This window comes from Sarcophilus harrisii, chromosome 3, assembly GCF_902635505.1.
Source record: "Sarcophilus harrisii chromosome 3, mSarHar1.11, whole genome shotgun sequence".
Taxonomy (NCBI): Eukaryota; Metazoa; Chordata; class Mammalia; order Dasyuromorphia; family Dasyuridae; genus Sarcophilus; species Sarcophilus harrisii.
The window spans coordinates 416,395,710-416,415,757 of NC_045428.1; the positions used below are offsets into that span (position 1 = coordinate 416,395,710).

Genomic DNA, 20,048 nt, shown 5'->3' on the forward strand with positions numbered 1-20,048 from the left:
CAGAAATGACAAATGGCAATACCTTTTCTGTTACTAAAAACTATTCATGAATGCCTTAATTGATTATTTGTTGTTCCTTTGTTCAGTTGTATCTTTATTTTAATGACAACTGTAGATCAACTGTCCATGGGGTTTTCTTGGCAAATTGCCCTTTACTTCTCTAGTTGATAGGAATTAAGTGGCTTTTCCAAAATCATAAAGCTAGTAGTAATCTAAGGTCAAATAAAGCCAAATTCTGACCCTGTGTTCTACTTAACCACCTACCTATCCTGATGATCTTTTGTAGGTATACCCAATTAACCATAACAGTATCCATAAAGATATAAAGAATTCTAGCAGGATACCTCTTAGGTGTTTTTACATAATAAAAGAAATATTATAAATTATTTACTACCTTCTCTAATTTGTCCCTAAATCAGTATTTACAAAATAGAATTATATCTTTAGTTTTTTTTCCTTATATGAAAATCTTGTCAAAAATAACTAAATTCTCTTTGGTTCTCTTGTCATGCTGGGTTGTTTTTTTTTTTTTTTATCAAAAGTTAGTTTTAAATGTATTAATGAACCTCAGTCTTTTTTTTTTTTTTTTTTTTTAATAGCCTTTTATTTACAGGTTATATGCATGGGTAACTTTACAGCATCAACAATTGCCAAACTTCTTGTTCCAATTTTTCACCTCTTACCCCCCACCCCCTCCCCCAGATGGCAGGATGACCAGTAGATGTTAAATATATTAAAGTATAAATTAGATACACAATAAGTATACATGACCAAACCGTTATTTTGCTGTACAAAAAGAATCAGACTCTGAAATATTGTACAATTAGCTTGTGAAGGAAATCAAAAATGCAGGTGGGCATAAATATAGGGATTGGGAATTCAATGTAATGGTTTTTAGTCATCTCCCAGAGTTCTTTCGCTGGGCGTAGCTGTGAACCTCAGTCTTAATGTCATTTTTAATCGTTGTAAAAATAGCTAATTGTTTTTGACTGTGTGGATAAAAGATAACATACTTTTTTAGCATAATTCAAGTGATTTGACATATGACTTATTTCTTAATAATCCGTGAACACTTGGTGATTTGAACAGATAGTTGTAGGGAAAGTTACAATAGGTCGGGAATCTTAATTTCATCTATAAAGACTGGTAATTATGTCGTGCACAGATTTTGTAATCTCTTTATTCGTGTAAACTGAGTAACAGACTAGAGTAATTGTAGTAGAGTTCTTTATGTTTCCCTAAGGCCCAATAAACAACAAAAGATTGTTAAACATGTATCTCTCACAAAATGACTATGTCAGCATTTTAGTAGACATAACCATAATCTAGAAGACAGTACTTGAGCTTACAGAAGCCATCTAATAAGCAGTTTGAAAACAGAAGGAAATTCACAGCCCCCCAGTGACTCGAGGGATAAGAATATTTCATCATTTTGGATTTATGGCAGTCCTTTCTTAGAGAAAATACTGTTACACTACACAGATATTTGTACATAAGCAAATCTACTTTTCACTGAGGCATACAGGATCCTTAAATTTTTATATGTTAAGAATCTTTCAGTTCATGAGTAATTTAATTTGAAAAGTTACTTGGTATAATATAATTAGCATAGTACTGAAAGATAAATTTATGTAAGTTAAAAATAAAAACAAGTAACATAGAAAGTTTAATAAGTATTTGTGGCTATATTTTAGTAGTCTTTTTCATATACAGAGTTATGAAAATGTATCTTATAAAACATTATAAAACATTAATTTTTAATTAATAAGACATTAATTTTTTACATATATCATATTAATAAATAGAAAAATGAAGTACACTAAAAATCAGCTGTGCTTGTTCAGTCCTAGGTAAATTCAACATATATCAATATATGCCCTTAACTTGTTTCCCTCCTTGTATCTGTCTTCTAGAAATAGTTCCTGTTTTAATAATCTCATTTACACTTTTATTCTGCTGGTAGCCTGAAGTAATCCTGTGCCTCTTAAATTATATTTATGCCTTTTAAAATTAAGTACAAGTTGCTGTCATAAGAAATGTATTTTCACTTCTAATTATGCCCAGAACAAACTTGTAAGGCACCCAATAGAATTATAAAATGCAAAAAAGGAAGGGAAATAGCTTGCCCCCAAATTTCCTGGTCCCCTAAGTTGTAAACCTTTACAATAATAGCTCAAAGCCATCTGAGTTTTGTTCTGTCACAATTTTTTTTATTATAATAACACTGTGGTACATAAGAGATTCTTTTTTCATAGAATAATAATAGGAACAATTCATTTACTACTTTACTATTTATCATTTCCCTACAATGACCTTGTGTACTCAACTCTAATGATGACTTTCATTTTCATTTAAGATATTTTATCTAAATAATCCTTTCATGAAAGAAAAATGAAGACTTTTACATTATTTTCCACTCTTAGGATAACATATATGTATATGTGTATAAAATTTATGTATGGATGTATGTTTATGTTTGAGCATGTTTATGCTGGGGGTTCCCAGTTTCTGAGTTCTACTCTCTCTTCCCCTCTACATATAGAATCCCCTTTTTCCTTAAGATACTCAAGCACCCCCTTCCACATGAAGCCTTTTTACATTTCCCTCCAACAGTGAATGCTCTCTCATTGCCAAAACCTGTGGTTTTTTGGTTGTTCAGCCATTTCATTCACACTCAACTCTCTATATGACTCCCATCTAGGGTATCTCTTGGCAGAGATACTGGAAACATTTGTTTCTCCAGCTCATTTTACAGATGAGGAGATTGAAGCAAATAAGGTGAAGTGATTTGCCCAGAATCACACAGCTATTAAGTGTCTGAGGTTAGTTTGAACTCAGGTCTTCCTCACTCCAGGAATGGCATTTATTTATTCTACATACATTTATGAACTTGACTTGGTCTCTATCAGATACTGTTCCTCTAGAAATATAGCTACTGTCAGATATCATTGAGCAAGTACTTGTGGAGATGCTTTCTACTTTTGCCTTCTAGCTTAAGTTGAAATTAACTTTAAAGTAAGGTTCTCATGAGAACCTCCACAATAATCTATTCTGGTTTGAGTTGTTTTGTTTTCTTTTCAAGTGTAAAGGCCTGGAACTATTTTCTTTCAGAAAAGCAGCAGCCCCTATTTAAATCCTTTAGGTATCAGAGAGAGAACTTTCTATATTTTTCCCCTTAGTTTTTTGCCTATACTTTTCAAAGTTCTGGATAACACAGGATTTTATATCCAGTGAGGTTTCTTAGCCTAGACACTCAGATCTTTAGAATATTCTCTTAGCTATCATACTTGAGGCTTCAGTGTGAACTTTTGAACTTCTGGGTCCTTAGATCTTAAATCTCTATTACTCTTGTTTAGAGTATATATTCAATATGCCTCTCATTTTAATCTTCTACAAGTGATTACTTTATAGTCATCCGCAAAGAACTTCAGAGTAGGGTATACATAACTTTTTCTATTGCTATCTAAAAATAAACTTATATTTAATGTATATATTGACTAGCCCCACTTTGTATGTTAGATGATCATGAATCCTATATGATATTTGAAGTAATTTGAAGAAAAGCAAGAATTCTACCATCAGGAGGGATTGACAATCAATCAAAAAGCATTTATTAATCATTTACTATATATTAGTTTCACTCAATTTCATAGATCACAGTGAGTGCATTACAATGTATTATAATTTTGTATATTCAATTAAGTGGCTTTGCAGATTACATTGTATAGTTTCCACTAAATTGTTCATTACAGAATTGACAAGTGTTCTAAAAAGAAACTACAGATTTTGTAAGCATAAGTGAACAAGAATGTGGAAGGGCTGACTCTTTTTATCATATAGCTCCTTCATAACTCACATTATGATGGAAAAACATTTGCTATGTAATTACATCTGGCAAGAAGGCTGTCCAAGAAAGTCAAAATTACCAGGAAGATTATTTCAAATGAAATTTATATCTATTGACATTCACAGAGCACCTTAAATATTATGCCTTGAGATATTAGCTGGTAGTAGTACAAAGATATTAGATAGCAAAACTTCAAAAAGTTTGTTTTCCAAATTAATGTAAAAATTTTTAATATTCATTTGTAAATTTTTTTGAGTTCCAAATTCTCTTCTTTCCTACCCTTACTCCTAATTGAGAAGACAGTTTGATAAAGGCTATCTGTGTGCAGGTATGCAAAATGTGTTTCCATATTAATTGTAAAAGAAAATAAAGGCTCTCTGTCAATAAAAAGTTATTTAAAAAATAAATAGAGGAAAAATAAAATAAAAAATAAAATAAAGGCTCCTCACTCTCCCCCCCTCCAAAAAAAAAAACTCAAGAAAAATAAATTTTAAAAGAATGTATGCTTTGATCTGCATTCAGATTCTATCTGTTCTTTTTTTGGGAGCAGATAGCATTTTTTCATTTGAAGTTGTTAAAAATTCTTAGATTGCTGTGTTGCTGAAAATAGCAGTCATTGACAGTTGATCATGATATTGCTGTTAATATGTACAACATTTTCCTATACTACTCACTTTTGAAGTCTTCTAAGGTTTTCTGAAAGCATACTGCTTTTTAGTTCTTATAACAAAATAGTATTTCATCACAATCGTATACCACAATTTGTTCAGCCATTTTTTTCGTTGATGGTTATACCTTCAATTCCAATTCTTTGCCACCACAAAAAGAGCTACCATAAATATTCTTGTACTTATAGGTCTGTGTTATTGCTGGGTGAAGGATTGCAGTTAGAGTCTTTCGGGCAAAGTTTCAAATGGTACCAAGACTGTTGATGAAAACAGTGTGTGTCACCTCTAAGATTTCTCATATTTTCACCCTTAAAAACTCTGGCCTTAGAATTTTCAAAGTTGTTATTAATTTTTTTTTTTCCAATTAAGAGTTTCAGTTGTCTTTAAAAATCATTTGTTGAAAATATTTTAAAAAAAATGCTTTCTAATGATTTTTTTGTTGTTGTTGTTCATGTCGTGGTGACACCATTTGGGGTTATAGATTCTGAAGTAATTGACTATTTCCTGTTAGTTTATAAGAAAACCTCATCAGCGAAGATGGAAAATTTTTTTAGCTAGTTTCAATAAAATCCTTTGCATATTTTATAGAATTGAAAAATAAGTATCATGATTTATGGCTTCATATCTTTTCCACCTAGGACACCCATTCAAATGCATTACAGAATGACTGGACTTCATACTAGATCTTAGAATCTCTGTATCACAAAGTGTTAAATCTAGTTTTTCAAAACTAATGAAGCTTGTTCAATCACATTACTCTTACTATAATAATATTTTCATGATAAATTAAGGTTTTTTTAAAATTGTTGATAGCATTAACAATATTTAATCTCATGCTTTTAAAATTTCTAATTTAATATTATCAGTTCAGTTTATAGATATGTGTAATAAATATATATTTTGGGGTAGGTTGTACAAAATAAATTACTTAGGGGTACATGGTCAAAGAGGTCTAGAGACCATTGATAAAAAGGTTCTTTGCCAACTAACTATTCCTCTGGAGTTTGGATTCCCCCAATTTTTCAATTCCAAAAAATTCTTGTCCTTGCATGCAGATGATTAAGAGAGGAAAGAGCATACAGCAAAACTTAAGCCCAAGTTGGGTTAATGCTATTTTCCCTGCTAGCAAAGACTAGAGTAATTCTCATTCTCAAAATTAATAGTTTGAGAAATTCATAGAATGAGAAATGTACTCCTCTCAGAAAAGTCTTTTAAAGTCATATATAAACCTTGTTTGCATACATATTTATATAAATATTGGCAACTCATACAAAAGAATCTGAAAAGAAGCCAAGTTTTTTTTAGATATGAATGTTAGGCAACCACTTAGGAGCCACATGAAATCTTTCCTCTTTTCAAAAAAGTTCTTTGTTCATGCACTTAAAGACTGAACAGTATTACATTATTTCTGAAAATGAAGAACTTGCGTTAATTCTTTATGGGATCCTTAGTTGTAAGCATTAATATCTACTTGGGCAAGTCAATTAATGTCTCTCACCTTCCATTTCTTCCTTGTTAAAATGAGAGAGTTAAAATAAATAATATGCTCTAGAGTCCTTCTAACTCTAAAGCTATGGTACTAGGGCTCAAATGGTTTGAGCATCTGTCACCTGGGCTGACAAATTCTGAGCTTAAAACATGCATAAACTCTGCCCCTTCAAGCTTTCTAGATTTTCTAAGTTCACAATTAGTAAAAACTTTAGCATAAAATAACTGGCATAATAGCTTCTGGGAAAAAAATGTCCAGAAACGGTATTTGCAGCATTTCTAGTACCTAGATGTGAATTTAAACAAAATTTATACCAAACCCTTTTATATTAATCTAGTTAATCTAGTAAAGAAAGAGGATGAAGGATAGAAATAGTGAGTTTAGGGGAAATAACAGGGAATGGGGAGGAGAGGGCACAATGATGATACTTGAGGGGGAGGCAATTTGAGGAATATATCTCTGAGTAATAAGCAACAGAGTGGAGTATTTAACAGTAAATTCTGAGATTTTGCCTTTTTCACTTTCCTATTTTTTTCCTTCCCTTCTCAAGTAGAAGTCAACATGTAATGCAGGGAGTGAGTCAGATTTACTTTTTATTATGCCTCAATTTTGTAGGTAACTATGGGTTCTGAACCTGATAGGTTCTATCATGCTGAAAAGGTACTATCGTCAGTTAATATTTCAAGGTACAATAATAGAGGTGGCATATTCCAGCAGCATGAAGGTAAGCTCTGACAGAAAGTTGGAGCAGAAACTACTTTGATTGTCTCAGTTTCTAGTCATGGGGAAATCGGTGATTTGGCAGATTTGGTTTGAGCACATATCCATAGGCAATAAGAAACATAATTTGAAGGGGCATTTGGTGATTGTATATTACGTTGTTCATGAAAAGTATTTGCAGAAAACTTATCATGAAAGTAAGTGTGGTTCATGTGGAAGCATCTGATGAACAAAATGAGAAGTTACTGAGATTCTGTGAAGAAATAGAGACTTTGTTATTTTTATTCAAAGTTGTAGAATATACAGAAACTTTATGCCTATATACATGAATAAATTTTTTTTCCCAAGAAGAAAACTGGGGTGCTAGATGTGGCAATGATAAAGTAGCATTACCAAAAAAAAGAAAAAGAAATTGTTTTGTCTAATAAAATTAACATGGGTATCATTTCTGAATCAGATGTCTTCATTAAATTGCTACTATAAAGGTCAAAATTAATACAAAACTAGAAAATAAAGGTAAAGGAAGGAGACAATATGCAGTTAAAATAAATTGAATCTGACTTACTCAAAACTCAAAAGGCAGCTGGATGGCATAGAGCCTGCTGTTAAGATCTGAGACCAAATGTGGCATCAAACATTTACTAGCTATGTGACCTTCATCAAGTCATTTGATTTCTGTCTATTTTACTTGGGCATGACGATAGAAATTTCCTCACAAGGTTGTTGTCAGGATTGTTGTGAGAATGACATTGTGTTGAATGCATTAAAACAGAATATTCCAGAGCTTTTAACATAAGAACTATAGTTATTCAAATGGATCTGCCTTTAACTATCCACATAGGAAATAAGTAGATGAAAATGTCTATTGTATAGGTTATGACTTACAGAACTTGTCCATCAATATCTAAGTTTTGGAAAGCCACTTCAAATGAATGGGAAGCTGAGCCCAGAATTTAATGGATTGAGTTGCCTTTGGGAAATTGAAGGAGTGTTTTTAATAACTCCCTGCTTTTCTTTAAAACAGAGATATTTCTTTTCAACACAAATATTCTTCTGATAATGTACTATGGCAGCAAGCCCATAGAATACTATAGTGTCTGAAGAATTAGTGCTGGGGATCATCCAAAGGACTATCGAGAAATTTATATCAGGATTGAATAACTTGAAACATATTGCATATGAGGAATTAACCTGAGGATGACATCAGAAATAGAAATTGTCATCAGAGAAACATATAAATTTCTCTGTGTGAAAAGCACATAAAAAAAGAAGATATATTCATAGATTGAGGGATAACCAGTAGACAATCTGTTATATGAATTTTGGTATTCTTGAGAAAAGTACCTAGCATTTTGTATGGGCCTTGTATGTTGAATCCGCGGAAGAATTTACAGAAGGTCAAAGTAGAGTTACTTTGGCAGCTAGATGGCACAATTGGAGTCAGAATGGCCTAAGTTCAAATTATATCTCAAAAATAAGCTCTCAGTTTAACCTCTGTCTGCTTCAGTTTTCCCATCTCTACAATGTGGATAACAATAGCAACTACTTACCAGGATTGTTATGAGATATTTCAAGAGAGATTTGTCAACTTTAAAGTGCTGTATACATTATTTATTGCTTTTATTAAACTGGGTGAGTTGCATTATTGGAGTGAATACTCATATCATTGATGTTACAATACTCTATAGTAGTGGAATTCTTTATATCAATTTTGATGTATGCCTTGGCTTTACTTTTGTTGTATTTAGAGGAATGGGATATAGAGTGGGTCTCAAGGGCCTTATCAAGGCAGACTACATCTAATAGACAAAGATATCTTATGAGTCTTAATTTGAAGCATAAAAGATCGTGTCTAACATGAAATCATAATTACTCTTCAGATCTCATAAATAAATCTCCTAAGAGGAATTTGATCTGTGCTTTTGTTTATGAAATTAATAACAGTATTCACATTCATTATTTATAAATTACTTTGTGATTTATAAAGCCCATTTCCTAAAACCTTGAGAGTTAAATAGTATGAACATCATTATTCCCATGTTACAATGGAGAAAACTAAGTGTTAAAGTGGTTGCCAGCCTTCCTGTCTCAAGTTCCACAAGCCAAGAATTTACAAAAGTTTATATATTCTATGGGTCCCTCTTCATTTTCATTGGAGCTTTTTCAAATGTACATAATTATGTTAAGGGAAATACATTTTTTTTTCTTAAGGAAAAAGAAAGACTGAAGCAAGAAAAACGTGATGAAAAAAGGTTAAATAAAGAACGCAAACTAGAACAACGAAGATTAGAATTAGAAATGGCAAAGGAACTAAAGAAGCCTAATGAAGATATGTGCTTAGCAGACCAAAAGGTAATTTTTATCATGTTACCTATTAAAAAATTATATGACCTCTTCTCCATTTTCTTGCCCCCACTTTTTTACTCTAAATTGCCCATTTAAAATATCCTCCTTAACTAGGTAGAAGCTCATATGATTGGACTTATGGTTGGACTTTGAGATGTAAGCAGGCTTTTTTAGGAATTCACTTTTTTTGGAGTGTTTACCTTTTATTTTCAGCATTACATAGCATTTGGAGGGGTCAAGTCTCACTTGTTCTAGAATCTCCCTAGAAAAACTATCCCATCACTTCAAAGTAGTAATGTTTCAAAAACCAACACAGAAGCTACTTTGATGGATCTGTGACTTCATTCATTTCTATCATCAGTGTAGATATTCCCATCATCACAATATATCTCATGCCAAAAATCTTTTCATTCTATATAATTTTTGTCCATGTTCTCCCATAAATCTTCCTCAAGAGATTTTTATGACACAATTGTAATGTCAGTGATATTCTTTGCTCTCACATGATTAGCTCACATCTCTTTTTCTCAGTATTTCTTTAATAATGACTTTTATACCACTTTTTACATCATGACAGGGCCTACTCACAGTCATCATTTGTCACTTTATTGCCTTTTGAATAATCCTCAAACTGGACTTTTCAGAGATTATATTGTTTGATAATTTACATCCATATGAGATTACAAGAAATATGTTAAATACATAGAAGCCCCCAAGATAGATATATAAAATAGTTGGATCAGAAGTTATCTCAAGATGTGATTAGGTCGTTCCCTTTCCTTCGAAGGCAGGTAAATATTCAGGTCAAATAGATGAACTTTTCTTGAAGATTTCCAAAGACTTGTGGTCCATGACTTCCTTGCTGTTATGATTTATTGCCCTTAAAGTTAAGCAGTCCTTATTTATGTCCATCCAACTTGTAAATCCATATTTGTTCTTGTTTCAACCTTCAAAGAAATTTAAATTTGATAAACTAAAATTTCTAAATAGAACATCAGAGGATAACCACTTGTCATCTTGAAAACTGATAGGGTTTTATATAACATTATGTAGACATCTTGCAGAAATAACAACTTATGTCTTGGCAATAATTCATAAAGAGGTATTTTTCTTTTGAATTCCAGAGATATGTGATCTTAGAATAGATGATTGTAATGTTTTTCCTTCCATTATATCTTTACATGATGTTCATCTGAAATATGAATAGTAAATCCTTGAATACATCAGTATTCAAAGAACTATTATTTCATCAGATGTAGGCAGTTACTTCACCAACATATACTAAAACTTTACCTGTGGACTTCAGCAGGTCTTTTAAAAAGTCACCATGTGATAGCCAGTCTTTTCATGATGAACCTTAGGAAATTTAACTCATCCATGAATAAACACATACATAGTCTAACACTGAAATAGTATTCAAAATTTTTTTCCTTAGCAGAGCTTGTTAGGACTTGTGGTCTGCTTTTATAGACTCCAAAAACTCCATCTCTCTCAGAGACATAAAAACATAAACATTCCAGTTCAGCAGGCACTCCTTTTAACAAATATTTTATTTTACTGCTGTTTTTATAACTATCTGGGAAGTAGTGATTCATTAGAATAAGGCTTCTTAACTTTCTTTGTCATAGACCTTTGGCAGCCTGGTGCAAACTATGGATCCCTTCTCAGAATAGCATTTTTAAATACATAAAATCAAAAGGAGAATTATCAGCAAATCAATTATTGAACTACATTTACCAACGAATTTAAAAAACAAATTCACAAACTTCAGGTTAAGAACACCTACCTTGAGTCATATTTTAAGTTCCTTTGTGTAATGTAATATTAAAAATATCTGTTAACTGCTTTTTTTTTTTTTTCAGGCCACAAAATACTAGTTTTGTATTAACTATAAGCTCTAATTATCAAAATCACTGCAGTTTTGCTGGAAGTATTTTTTGTCATTTTCCACTTTAGCATTCACAAGACCAGCATCATTTTCGCCAGCTTAACTTTTCTTTCTTATGGGATAACAGGATCGTTGTTATACCCTGTTGTCATAGATTATGCTCAATACAAATCTAGATATTTTAAAAATACATATCTTATCCTAAAAAAATAATGTAGACAGAATAGTTCAAATCAGTTATCACAGTTAGAATGACAGTACTATTTCCTATGTAGACAGATGACAGCATTTTTATTCTCATTTATTTAGTCAGAAAATAAGAGTATGTCTATATTTAATTCATACAATCCACAGGCTACTGAAATACTGGTACTTGAACAAAAATTTCTCAATGTTCCCTTCACAGAAGCCAAATTTCATAGCACTGGCTAATTTCTCTTCAGAATACACAAATTCACTGATTATGATTTTGTCTTTCTTTTTCCAGCCTTTGCCAGAATTACCGCGCATCCCAGGACTTGTTCTCTCTGGAAGTACATTTTCAGATTGTCTCATGGTGGTACAGTTTTTAAGAAATTTTGGTAAAGTTCTAGGCTTCGACGTGAACATTGACGTCCCAAACCTGAGTGTTCTTCAAGAGGGATTGCTCAATATAGGAGACAGCATGGGTGAAGTACAGGACTTACTTGTAAGGCTTCTCTCTGCTGCTGTCTGTGATCCAGGTCTAATAACAGGATATAAGGTAAAAACACACACACATACACACACACACACACACACACACACATGTATACACACCTGCTCGTACACAAAATCCTTAAAAATTCTATCAGTTTAAATTGACTATTTTGATTAGCTCCTACAAGTCTTAAGACCATGTCCTAGAAAACTAAGTATTACAGGCTAAATAATTATAGAATTACTTGATATCTGAACTCAGACAAGGCTGAAGTCCCATGTGTGAAGACATAGAATGTCATGTGCCTAGCAAAAGCCAGTATCTGCACCTAGGACAATGAGGAATTGGATATACTCACTGTGAGTAATTAAGTGAATCCAGAAATTCATACATGGAAGGTTTCTAACTTCTACTTAATGAAACTTATGAATTCTCTCACATAAACACATACACAGAAGGTGCAAAGAAGACACAAGTACTAGACTATTCTCTTGTTTCTTGCTTTCCCCCTGCCTCAATCCCATCACTACATGCAGTCCTGTCCAGGATATATTATAATAATCCTAAGTATTTTAAAATTGATGAGTTTATTGTAGAAAGTTGCATTTTTAAATGGCTATGAATAATTAAACAATTAAACTTTTACAGGCCAAAACAACTCTTGGGGAACACTTATTGAATGTTGGTGTCAACCGGGACAATGTTTCTGAGATCTTGCAGATTTTTATGGAAGCCCATTGTGGACAAACTGAACTTACAGAAAGCCTAAAAACAAAAGCTTTTCAAGCACATACTCCTGCTCAGAAAGCATCAGTACTTGCTTTTCTCATTAATGAACTAGCTTGTAGCAAGAGTGTTGTAAGGTGAGAGTATCCTAATTACTTTCCTGTGGTTTTATAATCCATTGTACTGGTTATTTCTTATATTTCCTCTTTGACCTTTATAGTATTTATAAAAGTTTTTTTTTTTTAAATCTGAATTAAAATTGAAAGATAATTATTTTGGACTAACTGTATAAGATTTAATGTTCCTGTTTAAGTTCACTGTGAACACTGGCTTTTCCAAGTAGTGTCTTTCATTATTAGGAGATAGAAAAACTTTACCTCCTGTCTCTTCATTCCTTAATTTTCTTGATGTTTCATGAAATTTTATGGCTGTAATGATCATTCTATCCCACTGGAAACTGTATGTGCTCTCCTAACTTGTCAAATAGACTAGTCTATTTAATGGATCCACCTATTTTCATTTGTCTTCAATTATGTAGTCATTGTAATAAACAAGTTTGTACTATAACTAAGCTAATTATTGATAACTTGGATTAATGCTTTGTTAAGGTGATTAAAAGAAAGCCTTGTGAGGCAATGAACCTCAGATGTTCCATTTCTTGGGAATTGCCAATGTGAAGTATAAGTCTGAAAACACAGGAATTCCATGATTGCTTGCTCAAAGCTATGATCCATTTGGGCCAGTACTCTTTTTGTTAGCACCATCATTTAACGTTCTGTAGCTAAGACCTTAATGTTTTTCTAGCTTAACGTCATCCTTGAAGTTTAGATAATGGTTTCTTGGATTAGGCATTTATAGCTCTGTCATTCAAAAGTTTGTTTGAACCATTTTTAATTCTGCCAGTGCCACTTATTTGTGGTAAGCAATTTCATTATGTTCATTATCATTATTAAATATTTAACATAATAAAGTTATTATGTTAAATATTACTTTGTTTTGCTTGTTCTAAACTTCTCAAATTTCAAAGACCACTTCTATATCTTACTAAATCCCTATTTATCTTATTTTTGTCATTCATGATTTTTAGATTTCAGTCACATCCCAACACCCATCCTTTGGTTTCCAGATAAAAGATCACATCAAATTATGCAGGGCTAAATATATATATTACTTTTTTGAGTCCAAACTTCTGTGTAAATACATTCTCATCCACACTTTTGCATTATCATGGTTTTTCATCTATTATGTTACATTTGGACAATTACCTAAGCTTAGTATAGTTCCTGGCACATCACAGATGCTATGTAAATGTCCCTTATCTCTAATATAGTGTTACGTGTTATAAATGACAGCAGCTTAAATTCCAAAGAATATACATCCATATATTTTTATGGAAAAATCTTTTCAGTCACAGATAATTCTGTCCCTAAACAGTCATTTAGCAGCTGATTGTAATAATGAATAGAAATTGAAAAATGAATGGTTTTTATTGATGTTGTGGGCAATTGCAATCAAATGTGTTATGACTTTTTCCCAAGAAAGAGGTGTCACTAATTATTTTACCCTTATTGCCACTTGACTTGGGGTTAAACATTTAAGAATTGACAACTTTGATAGCACAAATTTTATACTACATCATGATAGTGCATTAGAATGTACATATCTGTATATGCATGTGTGTTGTAGGATGAAGGGACTAAGACTACTGATTTCATTGATAAAGAGATTTCTTGGATATTAAAACTGCATTATTACAGACTTATATTCTTAGAATTTCCAAGAATATTGGGATGTTAAGTGATTTGCCTAGTGTTATGTAACCATTATGTATCTAAGTAGGACTTGAACTCAAGTTTTCTGGGGTCCAATGTCATCTTTCAATATGAATTTAATTTTGAGAAGAGTCTGGGAAGATAATCTTTAAAAAAATCCAATGTGGAAACACCTTTCACCAATACAGATTATCAACTCTTCTGTAACTAATAGTCTTAGAGAACTGGCATGGGGTATTGAGGAGCTAGTATGAGTCAGATACAGCATTTGAACTGAAAATCAGTTTGTCAGGACTGACCCTTTATCCCACTATACCATGCTGTCTCTAATTATTCACTATTGAAATGTATCTAAGACATATGTATCAGTATACATATATAAATACACATGTATCTATTCTCTCAGAGGTTGGAGGCAATTTTTTTTCTGAAGTGGAAAATATATAGTAATGTTTGATATTATATTTCTATTTTTTATATTGGCAGTGAAATTGATAAAAATATTGATTATATGTCAAACTTAAGAAGAGATAAATGGATGGTAGAAGGTAAACTTCGCAAGTAAGTTATATTTCCTTAAAATTAATAGTCTGAGTTTTTATGCACTCTTTAGTAAGTGCAGTACATCACTGATAGAATTCAGTTGGCTCACTTTGATATGAAAATTAGAAATGGAAATGTTTAATTTAAATGAGGCATAAAGATAGCCAAAACCAGGAATTATTATTACAACATAAATAGTTGTACGATTAAATGATCATGTAATCATAAGTTTAGAGCTGGAAAGGGATGTTTTTTTAATATGTCACCTAGCCCAATCCTGCATATAAGTAAAAAAAACAGAGATATAAATATCATGAAGATGTATAGTAGGAGTATAGTAGGAGTGACAGGCATTGAACACAGGTCACCTGAGTACGAATCTAGTCCTTTTCAAGGGACTACTTTCTATATTTACTAATATTGGCCTTCCTATTTTTAAACACTTTTTAAAAAATTTGTCCCATACTTTAAAGTTTTGGGAGCTATGAAATTTCGTTTGACATATGTATTATCTCTTTATACCAATTACAGTTTCTTATTTTTCTCATTGTTTTGCATTTAAAGTTTAAATACTTAATTTAAAATGATAATTTTTTTATTAGAATAATGTTAGAAGTCCCTTGCTCATGAATTTAAAAGACTGGCAATTCCTCTTCAGTAATTAAAGAGAAAATTATTATTTAGTATTATAGAATAATAATTTATAATATGGAATGACAATACAGAATGTGAAAAGTTCCTGTAACTCTTGACAGATAAAATTTATGTTTTTAATGTTTTAATTCAACAAATGAGAATATTTGTCATTCTTTAATTTCCATTTGTTTAATTTTTAGTTATAAATTATTTATTCCTAAGTATGAGATGAGCACATTGAGATGATTTCCTTAAATAAATGGTTTATAAATTCAATTGGTTTTTCATAAAGGTTTAACATGATTTTTTTTTTTTTTTTTTACATTTAAAGACTCAGAATCATTCATGCTAAGAAGACAGGAAAAAGAGACACCACAGGTGGAGGTGAACTTGGAGAAGAACCACATTCTTTGGGTACACCTACTACAGGACGCAAACGAAGAAGGAAAGGGGCAGATAGTGACTATGATGATGATGATGATGATGATAGTGATGACCAAGCTGATGAAGAGGATGAAGATGAAGAAGATAAAGATGACAAAAAGGGAAAGAAAATAGATATTTGTGATGATGAGGTAATAAAATTAGAATTCACTTTATGTCACATTATATAAATGTGTTAAAAATTCTTTTTATGTAACTCTAAGCCATTGTGATAACAGCTCCGCAAATTTGTCCTTTGGTTTATTAACATAAATTACAATTATTTTTGTATAATGCTTTATACTTTTCAAAGTATTGTCACATACATGCTGTTGTTATCACAGTTGCTTTCTGTGATGGAAAGGCATCACCTCTTGTCTCTAACTCAGACTTCAATAGCTCTCCCACTCTGAGGCCACTTATAGATAATATATAAAAGTAGAGGAATTATTCATCTCTTGAGTAGTGTTTAAGGTGAACCATAATACAACTTGATATGTTAGATTGTGGGTTTTTTATTTTTTGTAAAAAATAGAGCTTGGGTAAATCATCTTTGTGTAAAACAGTTCAGTTCTACATGAGGACTCCAATTATTTGGATTGCTTTCCCCCCCGTATTATGTGCTTTCCAAATAACACACTTGTTTTGGGCTGTCTTGGGAACTAAATGAATGAACCCACAAGGGTCAGATTTCACAGAGAAGAGCCCTATAAAATAATTTATGAGACAGAGGAAGAAGAAATTAACATATGGTGAAACAGAACTGATATTTTGGAAACTGGGCGCCAGTAGTCCAGAAAACATCAAGCCAAGGGTGGGATGAGGAAGGGGGAGAAAAAGATAAGAAGGTAGGAGGATTTGTAGGGACAAGAAAAGAAGTGTTATAGGTATAGAAAGAGCATTTCTTTTGATTATATTCAAAGTTGTGGCTTACTAAATCATTACATAATCTTAGCAATTTTAGCAATTAATTATGTAATGTCCTTCATCAAAAAAATCCCTGAGTTAAGTTGTCATGGTTTGGAAACTCCAGTGTAAACTACTCAGAGTTTATTTGAGTTGCAACAGCTTGATAACCCAAATTCTGCTTCACTTAGTGCTCAAATTCTCTCCCTGAACCTGGTTCCCAGTGGAAAATTTACTTTTACTTCCCAGACTTCATGTTGGAGTCTTAAACCAGGTTAGCTCAGAGAATAATACCAACTACTATCCTACTTACAGTCCAGTAGAGGGGACTTTGTAAGAGAGGTGAGAAGTATGCATTTGGGATTCTTTGAGCATTGTATTTGTTTTAGGGATTGAAGGACAGAGAAAGAGAAAAAGTAAAAGACTCTAAATTACTTTTTGGCTAACACTAGAGTTATTTTCATAGAGATAAGTTTTGTTCTCATAGCTTTGACTGGTCATCTAGAGCCTTTAAAGAGCTTTATGGAAAAATAAAGCGTAAAAATGGCAATGTTTGTTCATGGCTTCAGTTTCAGAATTAATTCAACCCTGTGGAGATAATCTCATATTGTTGGTACATTAGACAGTTGATATTCACTCCAAGGCTTGATTGCTGCATACTTCACTTTTTGGGGATATCTTGTACCTGTGAGTTGGACCATCAAACAATTACTGATGTTTGTTTGTTTTTATACATTTTCTAGTGAGCAAAGTCATTTAATTGGAAAGGATGGTATTTGCACATGAAAATCTTAAATAGTAAATATATTTTTATGGCGAGGGTCATATCTGTAAACCAGATACCATGAAGTGAATTATTTCAGTAGATTGACATAGGCATGTATTTCCTATGTAAAATTGAATAAAAATGAACTTGTTCAAGAACCATGATGCAAAGGTGAAGAGACGATAATTATACCAAGGTCTGAATTGTAGTTAAGCTCACTAATGCTTAAGTAACTTCAGGTGAGTCACAACTTCTCTGGAGCACAGTTGCTTCATTAGTAAAATGAACACATTAGACCAGATAATATTGAAGGTACCTTCCTGCTATGATCCTAGATCTTATATACAAAAGCGTTACCTTCAATTCTACAAAGGATGAGTAAGGGGTTTAAAAAGCTCTCTATGTCCATCAAACACTTATCCTTTGTCCCAGGACAAGTATTCAGTAAAAGAAGCAATGTAATCAACAGTGACTCCTTCCACCTTCTTGTATCTCCTCATTTCTGATAGGGTATGTGTGTTTTGGGGAAAATATAAAAAATAAATCATTTTCCCTTTTGAGATCCAGAAATAAGGTCCTAGGTTTCTCTGAAGTGCTAAAAATCCAAGAGATTTTCAATAAATAGGAAGTTATAATGAGTAGAAATTTAAGCCAAGGAATCAACACTGGATCCGGACAATACACAAAAATACATGCTAACCTGATTGTGCATGATTCAACTTAACTTTTTAATGGTAGTTAAATAATTCCCCTTATCCTGCTGTGTGTTGATGTTTTAATAATAAATTCACCCTGCCTTTTCCTGATTCTGCTATGTAGGGAAGGCCGTGAACTTTATGCCATTTAATCAAAACTAATAGTCAATACTGGACTTGATTTATGTCTTAGATCTGTAAGATAAACAGTATATGAATTTTTATATTAAGTTCTTTCTTCAAGACTGTAACATATCTATAGAATTTTATTGCGAAATCCTAAGAATGAAATACTTCATATTCTTAGCTACCATCATAAAGACATAGTTGACTACTAATATAAAAAGCATTAATGTGGACTTTGTTTCTCTCAAAGATTATCATTCCAAAAGAGAGATGGCATCTTTGGCCTCTCTTGACCTCATTTTTCTCCTCTCTAAAATAAGCAAGTTGAACTAATCCTTTTTTTTATTTTAAGATACCAAAAATAGTAAGTACCCCGAAGAAACAAAAGTATCTCACAAGCTAGCATGTTAATTATTTATCATTTGTGTAGTGGTTCACTACTTCCAAAGTGCAACTATTGAAAAATAATTTTGTATTTTTGAAAAGTGCATGTATTATGGAAAACAAAAGTCACCTTTTGACAACACTAAATAACCTCTCTCTGGAATTAACAATTCTGTTTCTTTATAATTTAGTAGTTTATATGCTTCCTACTACCTTTTTTTACATGTTATTTTTTATTGTAAACTTAATCATCATTATAAATACTTAGACATACAAAGAAGACAGAGAAATCAGGCTGAATAAGAGAGAAATCATGTTTGTCAAAATTTGATCCAGGTGGAGGAAGGAAGGAATGGACTCAAGGGTAGAAGTAATGATATTATCTTTAGTGATGGAGCAAGAGTGAAGGAAAGGACTGTGTTTGGATGGCTGAGACTTTTTGAGAAATTGAGGAAGGAGACTTAGGAAGTTCAATTTGGAATTAAACCTTTTTGTCTCAGAGGAACAATCCATTTTTTCAGGCTTTATTTTTAATTTTAGGTTCAAAATCTTCAAACTTTATCCTTTATAAGTACTTAGTTTTTTTTTTTAACAAGTCAATAATATCTCATAGAAGATGTGTCATTTAGTTTAAAAATTTTTTAAATAAAATCAAAAAAATTGTCCAATTACTATTAGTCAAAATCTTGATAAAGTTATATCTTTATAACGGTTTGGACATGTATATTTATTTTGTATTTAATGTATACTTTAACATATTTAACATGTATTAGTCATCCTGCCATCTAGGGGAGGGGATGGAGGGGAAGGAGGGGAAAAATTTCAACAAAAGGTTTGGCAATTGTCAATGCTGTAAAATTACCCATGCATATAACTTGTAAATAAAAAGCTATTAATAAAAAAAAAAAAGTTATATCTTTGTACTAGTGGGGAAGGGAGGAAAAGATATTTTGAAACCTGGGTGAAGATAGGGCAAACATCTAGGTAAAGTTAACATATCCTTTATATTTTATGTGAGTTATTTTAAAGCAAAAGCTGATAGTCATTAATTTAAGTGACATTTGGTAGCTTAAAAGCCTTATAAAATCCCCCAAAAGTAGTACTAGTAATAATACATTTCCCTTTCTTTTTTCCAGTCCATATAAAATGAAATATCTGAAACAACACAGGCTAGTTAGAATACCTTAGACATAAAAATGTTCAGTTATATTTGTTATTAACAAAAACCCATTGATTATTTAAGAGTTCGTTTTTGCCAGTATTCTAACTCCTGTCTTCATAAACTCTTTTGTTGCAGTGACTAAACAAATACAAATAATCTCAAACTTTTTGCTTTTTGTTTTTTTCTAAGTTTTTAATGCATTTACTAGTAAACATTGTGATAGCTAAAATGGAATGGCAAAACAGGTAAAATCAAAGATCATAGGCAATATA

The 20,048-nt window shown here is 31.9% G+C and overlaps 1 protein-coding gene across 35 annotated transcripts in view; it reads left to right on the plus strand.

Annotated features, from left to right (window-relative positions):
* BAZ2B (bromodomain adjacent to zinc finger domain 2B) overlaps window positions 1–20,048 on the plus strand; it is a 325,060-nt gene that overhangs the window by 272,134 nt on the left and 32,878 nt on the right. For all 35 annotated transcript variants that reach the window (XM_031960628.1, XM_031960627.1, XM_031960595.1 and 32 more), the window contains 5 exons: window positions 8,936–9,076; window positions 11,446–11,700; window positions 12,286–12,500; window positions 14,622–14,696; window positions 15,646–15,889. In XM_031960628.1, the coding sequence (XP_031816488.1) occupies window positions 8,936–9,076; window positions 11,446–11,700; window positions 12,286–12,500; window positions 14,622–14,696; window positions 15,646–15,889 (930 nt within the window). The remainder of the gene's footprint in view (window positions 1–8,935; window positions 9,077–11,445; window positions 11,701–12,285; window positions 12,501–14,621; window positions 14,697–15,645; window positions 15,890–20,048) is intronic.